This window comes from Fulmarus glacialis, unplaced genomic scaffold (genome assembly GCF_000690835.1).
Source record: "Fulmarus glacialis isolate BGI_N327 unplaced genomic scaffold, ASM69083v1 scaffold9987, whole genome shotgun sequence".
Lineage (NCBI taxonomy): Eukaryota > Metazoa > Chordata > Aves > Procellariiformes > Procellariidae > Fulmarus > Fulmarus glacialis.
This window is the reverse complement of record NW_009221277.1, coordinates 1-7538: the sequence shown is the minus strand read 5'-3', so window position 1 is coordinate 7538 and position 7538 is coordinate 1. Positions and strand designations below refer to the sequence as shown.

The window sequence follows — 7538 nt, the reverse complement described above, 5'->3', positions numbered from 1 at the left end:
CTCTTCCGGCTGCTTAGTTTTAGTGGTGTCTCTCAGGGAGAAGGAATACGATGGGGCAAGTGACTGCACCCCTGGGAGCTACGCTGGTCCGAACCGACCCATGGAGGGGCACTGCAAGAGTCCTCTACAGAGACCTGAAGAGGTCTGGGAATGGTCCCTGGAAGCAGAGACAGGCAAAGCCCTATCTGACAGACCTGCAAAAAGAGATGTGCCAGGAAAGAGGCCAAATTTTCCTCTCCAAAGGGAACCGACTCTGCAGGACACGAAGCCTTGGCTCAGGCTGGGCGCTGCCTGGGTGCGTGGCCGACCTGCTGGAAAAGACCCAGGCCGGGCAGGGGCCACTAACTTGAATTTGAGTCACATGCTTCAAAAGAAAGTTTTCAGAAATGCCCAACTCTTTGCATTGTGCGTATTTGGACCGTTAAGAAGCTTTTGCCCTAATTCTCTATCAATTAATGGTTAGATTAGCCCAGGCAGAATAGAGTTTCTTTTTCTTTCCCTCTTTATATATTGAACATAAGAAATGTTTGCAGTCATGGCCTGTAAGTTTTCCTCGCTTTCTCATCACATTTCCCATCTGGTTCTGCATCCACTCAGTTTATCAAAAAACCTTTTTGCAACAGCGTAAGCAGAACTGAACAGAGTATTTCAGCTTAGGACGTACCAATGATTGATAAAGTCCTACTCTCATCCTGTCAGCCTTATTTATCTCTGCGCTTTACACAGCCTACCATATTGTTTGCTTTCCTAATGCCCTTTCCATTCCTCTGAGTCTAAACTTTCTCTGTGTCTTACATGTGAGAGTATGAATTTCTTGAAGAATACAGGTTCAGGCTGCAGGCTGGCCATTGCACAAGCTATTGCAAATGGCTTGCTGATCAGTGAGCTTCAAACAAAGAAAGCAACCTAGAAAATATCAGGGGCTGAAGTTTTGATAGGAGTGACTGAAATGCCTTCAAGTGCTTTGTTCCCATGTATAAAAAGCACACGTGTGCTGTTTTACGGAATATGCCTAAGAGTTAGAAAGGAGAAAAAATATTTAAGTGATCCATGGAGCCTGGACCAGCTCACAACTCATCCCAGAAGGTGAGGATTACTCTTCTAACCAAGAAGACTCCTGTAAATTAATGGGAGACTTTCAACGGTCTAGCATTAGTAGTGAGGGTTGTCTTACTGTGAGTTTTTACTGATGTTATCAGGATTGGTTTTGGTATAAAATAATAAATTCTGACATTCCTGAACATAGGATCAAAAGATACTCTGAGGAAACTGAATGGTGTCACAGTCTGTCCTTAAATCACCAATAAATTAAAAAAACCCAGATGCACAACAGCATTTTTTTTTCCCCAGAAGGTAAAACTTATTGGTGAGGATTTAAAAAGTGAGAGAGAAAGAAACAAGCCTTTCAACGACAGTTATTGAACTTTTTGCTCCTATCATGTTTGAAGTTTTGAGGGACTGGCTCCGTTCCTTTCCAGTTCCACCTTAAAGGAACAAACTGAAAGGACTTTCTCAGAGCATTTTGCCTGTGTCCAGACTGACAATGCAGAAACCTTTCAAAATGGAGAACAGGAAACCTCCAGGAAGTTTTCTTTTCCTTTTTATTTGTTTGGATGGCAGATCAATTCAGGTCTCATCTGAACAGGTTCGGCATACTTATCCGATGGATTAAGACCACGCATAGCGGCAAATGGACATCTGGGTGAGACTGAACGCCCGGCTTGATAGCCCAGCCCAGTTCTGGCTGTACTCAGCAGGAGTTTTCCTTACTTGGAATGTGATTAGCCTTGGGCGAGGGCCGGGCACTTTTGGAAATCCCACCCTTTGGCTTCCTGTTTAGAGACCGAATTGCAAGAGCTGAAAACGAGTCATGGGCATCTCAGCTAGCCAGGAGGGCAACCGCTCCCGCCTGCCGGCAGCCCCCGCTGCCCACCGGGAAGGGGACAGCGCTGGGTGCCAGGGCAAACACCAGTGCGCTTGAAGCTGCCCTGGCAACCGAGAGCTCCAGCGGATCCCTCCCTGCCTCCTTGCCAACCGCAGGAGAGAGCGAGACGTGCCTCATGCTAGCTGGCAGAGGAGTAAGTCGTAGGAGCTGGGGGAGACTCCAGATTTCGGTTAAGGATTCTGAAAAAATAGTAACTTTTCAAGGTCTCTGGTTTTGAAACACTGGGTACGTAAGACTAAGTTGAGGAGGTAGGTGAATGCCTGGGTAGGTGATACAAGACCTAGTCTGGAGCAAAATATACGAAGACAATTTTAAAGTTAAGATGTGTAAGTAGAACAAATTAAACTTTTGGGGTTTACTCTTGCCTAGCGTAACAGCGTATCTCTCCGGGTAAAACGCGCCAAAGTCAGGTACAATCCCCTCACCAGTGTTTTCCGTGGCAGGAGGGGGAAGGAGCTGCTGCCTCTCCTCCAGCCCTGGGCGATATGTGGGCGTCACTTTAGGAGGGAATATGTGCTGCACCGCCCCATAAAGCAATGTGCCCCCATATATAAAATGACTTTACTAAACTTTTTAGGTTTACACTCTTGGTTCAGTGAACCATACTGAAATTATCCGGCACTGTCGGCTATACACTGTTTCTATAGTTTTAGAGAAAACTAAATATGATCTGTAAGTAAGTACAAGATCTAGGGTACAACCAGGGGCTGTATAATTATTAAAGTAATTACAAAATTCTCGTATCTGTACTTAGCACGATTTCCCATAGCCTCTTTTATTCAACTTATAACTGGGCATAAATTTAAAAGTGGTACTTCATACACATAAATGTTTATCTTACCTTCACTCACGCTTTTCTAGCTTTTTTCTTTTCTGCCCTCTGCCCCTGAATTGTACCTCTTAAGCTCTTTCTTCTAGAAATTAGGGTTGCAAGATTTAAAATCTGGGACACATTTAGATCCTTCCTTCAATATTCATTTTTCAGTGGGAAAAATGAACTCAAGTTCATTTTTCAGTGGGAAAAAATCCACTTTTCTTTCTTCTCCATCCATATTTCTAGACCACTTTCACAATCCATTTCTGAACGGTAGAAGTTTGTATCGTATGGATCAAACCCACTGTGGAAACTGTATCTCCCAAATTATAGTTCAGTGTATTTTTAACAAACCACAACTGCCTGGCTTTGCAAAAACATCCACCCAGTCATTAAAAGTCTAAGGACATGGAGCAGATCGTGCTTTTGGGGGGAATTTGGAGCCAGCTCATGATGATGTGAATAATAGAAAAAAGTAGGCGTTGCTCTGGGCAGATTTTCAGTTGTGTCTGAGGTTTCATTTCACTAAATATGTGAAGGCTTCAGCTCAGTATTTATCATGAAGCAGAGTAAAAAGGAAGGAAACGCAGGACTTGAAAGCTAAAGAATTTTTGCTTTCTCAGTAGTAGCTTTATCAAAGTGACAGCCAGGCAGCACTGTAAATAAACTGCTCAGCTTCCATTGTGCTCTTACCTGCAGGAATTCTCCCATCTGTAAGGAAAAGGTCACTGAATCCTTCCCCAAGAAGTCTGTCAATTGGAGACTCTCTCCCCAAATCATAATCACTGTCTCCAGCTTCACTATCACCCCGGCCACTGTCTTTCAAGCTGAATTTATCCATATCTTGTAGGGCATACCTGCGAAGAGAATTGTGGTGATGGTGGAATTAAATTATCTCACATACGTTCTATTCCATATTTTGATTAAAAATACATGTTTATATTTTCTGATACATGTACATGTGTATGTAGCAGAACAGTCCAGATCCTTACCTGTAGCTTCTGGAGTACTTGTTTCCTCGAAAACTTGGCCTTGGTTGATACTGGCCCTGGTGAAGCATCGAGAGAAGCTGAGAAACCTGCTAAAGAAAAGGTGAAAAGACTGATTCCTTGAAATGAAAGCTCAAATTCCTAGTTGTAAAAACACTAACTTGCTTCTCAGGTTTGTTTGTCAGGTGTTTTTTTTTTCCTTTAAAGTTAATTAAATCAAACTCCTGCATATATATAATGCAGCACAACAGACTATTTTGTAGTACAGTGTCTGCCACAGGAAACATCTGAGGACCTTGTACAATGAGGAAGCGCGCTGCTGTTCATTAGCCTCTGAACTCGTAATGATTAATTCATTAACAAGTAAAACAAGTAATTAAACAGAGGTGGAGTTTTGTTTTAATAGATTAGAATCAACCCCTTACCGTTCCAGGATCCTAATTCAAAATAAAATATCATTGCTCTACGTGTAAAGAGTTACCAGGGCACAGCTCTCATTTAAGCCATTACATAGCATTTGCAGTAAAAACTGAGATGGGCAGTCTCAAAGTTTGAGATACTACGACCATGTATTACAACAGCTGTACTTAAACTGTGTCAGTGTTCAACCTTTTAGTTCTCCATTAATGAAAGAATTTCCTGTATCGCTTCTCTATATAAATACTCTGGCACTCTTTCTTAAACAGAGCTATACGGAGGGAAAGGGAAGGCAAGGAAGCAAGAGCGAGCGAGCAGTAAACCAGAGCAGAGTACGGTCTACGTTACACTCCATTGTTTCGGCCTTACAGGGAAGAACCAAGAAATAATGCTGTTAATAACAGATTTAATCCTATTCCCCATGGTAATGGATTCAGTTGATATTGGAGTAAAACTGCAAAGCTGTGACATCTAAAGAGAAATCCGTAACACGTTCTCTTTGGGCACAGACCTAACGGGCTGTTGCTGTCACAGGTTGCATGCGGAGTACCTCCGTGCTCCCGAGTGAATGCATGAGGGAATGGATGGGCAAAACGAGGTGTGGACCTTACCTCAACAGCCGGAGTAGCATGGGTGAGTTCCAGCGAGAAATTTTCAGGCACGTGGTTAGAGGAGATTGTCACCAGGCTGTTCAGCGATTGGTGGCTGTGGTGGCTCTGCCGGCTGCTCATTTGTCCCCTTTCCAAGGTTGGAGATGATGACGGAGAAGCTCTGTGGTGAGATCTGATGGGTAAAGTGCCATTAATCGTTGGCACTAACGTAATGTCCCCTTTGTGGATCTGTCTTGAGGGTCGTTTTGGGTGGTGCTGGTAGGTCGATTCCGCCACGCGACAGTTGTAGGACCTGGTGTCCTTCTTCTCTCGATTACATCTTGTAGCAAAGATAACCATAATGACCAACAACACGGCACATATTGATCCTAAGGATATAATCGTTATCATGGAGACATCCAGGGAGGGTTGGCTTACCAAAGTTGCTTCTGTGCTTGAAAATGAATAAACATACTCAAAAACGGTACATTTCAGAAGTGCTTTAGTACTAAGCTGAGGACTGCCTTTATCCTGGACTATCACAAAAAACTCCCATTGTTTTGCTGGAACGGATTCAACACTCACGTTGATAGAAATGTCACAAGTTTTGGGATCCATCACAAAGATGCTGTTTTCCTTGTCAGCTGCTATGGAGCAGCTGAGTTCAGAGTTCATGCCAGAGTCTCTATCTGTAGCCCTTATCCTGGTGACAAGAAAGCCGATTCCAGCATCTTTAGGGATTGAGATTTCTGCTGTGCTGTTGCGTAGCGCTGGCCCCACAATGACGGGAGCGTTGTCATTTTCATCGATGATGGTGAGTACAACCGTGGTATTGCTAACAAGCTGCTGACTCCCTCCATCCCTAGCTTGAACCATAAAGGCAATTTGATTTACTTCCTCATGATCAAAGGTTCGCAGGGCATAGATCGCCCCATTGGAGGGATCGATGGTCACATAGGTGGTTATAGAACTTCCCAAAACATAGCTCTCCAAAATAGTGTAGGTCACCTGCCCGTTGTCACCTAGATCTGGGTCTGTGGCTGTGACTGATGTGATGTACGCTCCCGGAGAGTTATTTTCCAAGATAACAACTTCGTATCTGTTTGTCTGGAAGCGGGGTGGGTTGTCATTTTCATCACTGATTTGGACAGTAAAGTGTTTCACTGTGGAGAGACTCGGCGTTCCCTTGTCCTCCGCTATTACAGTCAAGCTATACTCAGATCTCTTTTCCCTATCTAGAGTGGCATTAGTCAAGATCAAATAGTTATTTTCATAAGTCTTTTGAAGTTTAAAGTGACCATGACCATGGAGCTTGCAAACTATCTCTCCATTCATGCCAGAGTCCTTGTCTTGCACTCTGACCAGGGCAACAAAAGTGTCCAGGGGTGACCCTTCAGAAATGTAAGCTACCTCTTCTTTCTCTGGGGACATCAGGTTTAAGTTAATTTCGGGTCTGTTGTCATTCACATCCACAATTTTAATTATAATTTTGCAATGAGCTGGAATGGAATTCGGCCCCAAATCTTGAGCCTGAGCATCAATTTCATAGGATTTGGTTGCTTCGTAGTCCACTTGCTTCAGGAGGGTCAGATGTCCTCTTTCTGCATCTATCTTAAAGGTCTCTGTAATTTTGGCAGACACATGACTACTGAAAGAGTACACGACCTTCCCATTAGCGCCCTCATCTGGGTCAGTAGCATTGAGGTCTATGAGCAAAGTCCCAATCGGTGAATTTTCTAAGAGTTGGATTATATATGACTGCTGCTCGAAAACAGGGCTGTTGTCATTGGAATCAGAAATGCTTATTTTCAGGAGGGATGATCCAGATCTCTGAGGCACCCCTTTATCTGAAGCAGTGAGTTGGAGTTCGTAACTTGACTTCAACTCCCGGTCCAGCTCTCTAACCACGATCAGCTCTGCATACTTAGCACCATCAGTCCTGGTTCTCACCTCAATACTGAAAAAATCATTCGCAGAAAGGGAGTAAGTGTGAAGGGAGTTGTCCCCTACATCTGGATCAAAAGCGCTGTCCAAAGGGATGCGGGTTCCTACAGCTGCGCTCTCTGATATTTCGATAGGGATAAGAGCTCTGGAAAACTGGGGAGAGTTGTCATTAATATCCAGCACTTCCACTTCAACATGGAAAAGCTGCAGATGTTCAGTGGGCAGAGTGATCACATCAAACTCTATGGAGCAGTTTAAGTTTTTCTGGCAGAGTTGTTCCCGGTCAATTTTAGCTCCTATGCTGATTTCTCCATTATCCTCACGGACTACAAGCAAGGGAGAATTCCCCCTCTGCATGGCTCGAAAACGAACCGAGGAAGGGTTAGGCATCTTTAATAAAACATCAGCTACATCCTCCGATAGTCTTGCAATTACCGATCCAACTCTCTGCTCCTCATAAATCCTGTATTTCAAATTCTTGCCCAGCACAGCCTTACTGAAAGATACTATCATCAGTGCAAAAATGAATATAAAGTGCATTTTACCGCCGATTCGGTGCATTTGTAAGTTTTTGCAATTCATTTCTCCAAGCAAGTTAAAAAGCAATTATTTCGACTTCCTCCGGTACCTTAAACCCAGCGCACATCTGGTCCTTTAAAACTTGAAAACGCCTTTTCTAGTCAGCCAAGTATTAATACCTTACCGGATCAGAAAACTTTTCTCTTTTTTTATACACACCGTGCCAGGACATCCAGATACAACCGGTACGCAATCCACGCTTTCTCATTTGACTCCCCGCTCCTCTTCCAGGACGAAACGTGTCAGGGCAGCGCGCTCCT

General features: G+C 43.8%; 1 protein-coding gene across 2 annotated transcripts in view; it reads right to left on the bottom strand.

Annotated features, from left to right (window-relative positions):
- The window catches only part of PCDH18 (protocadherin 18), a 9148-nt gene extending 1867 nt beyond the window's left edge, over nt 1-7281 (bottom strand). The window contains exons 1-3 of one of the 2 annotated variants that reach the window (XM_009581043.1): nt 4777-7281; nt 3752-3840; nt 3453-3616 (exon numbers count right to left, since the gene is read on the bottom strand). In XM_009581043.1, the coding sequence (XP_009579338.1) occupies nt 3453-3616; nt 3752-3840; nt 4777-7281 (2758 nt within the window). The remainder of the gene's footprint in view (nt 1-3452; nt 3617-3751; nt 3841-4776) is intronic. The other variant, XM_009581045.1, reaches the window with a different exon arrangement.
- Nucleotides 7282-7538: the final 257 nt, after the last annotated feature.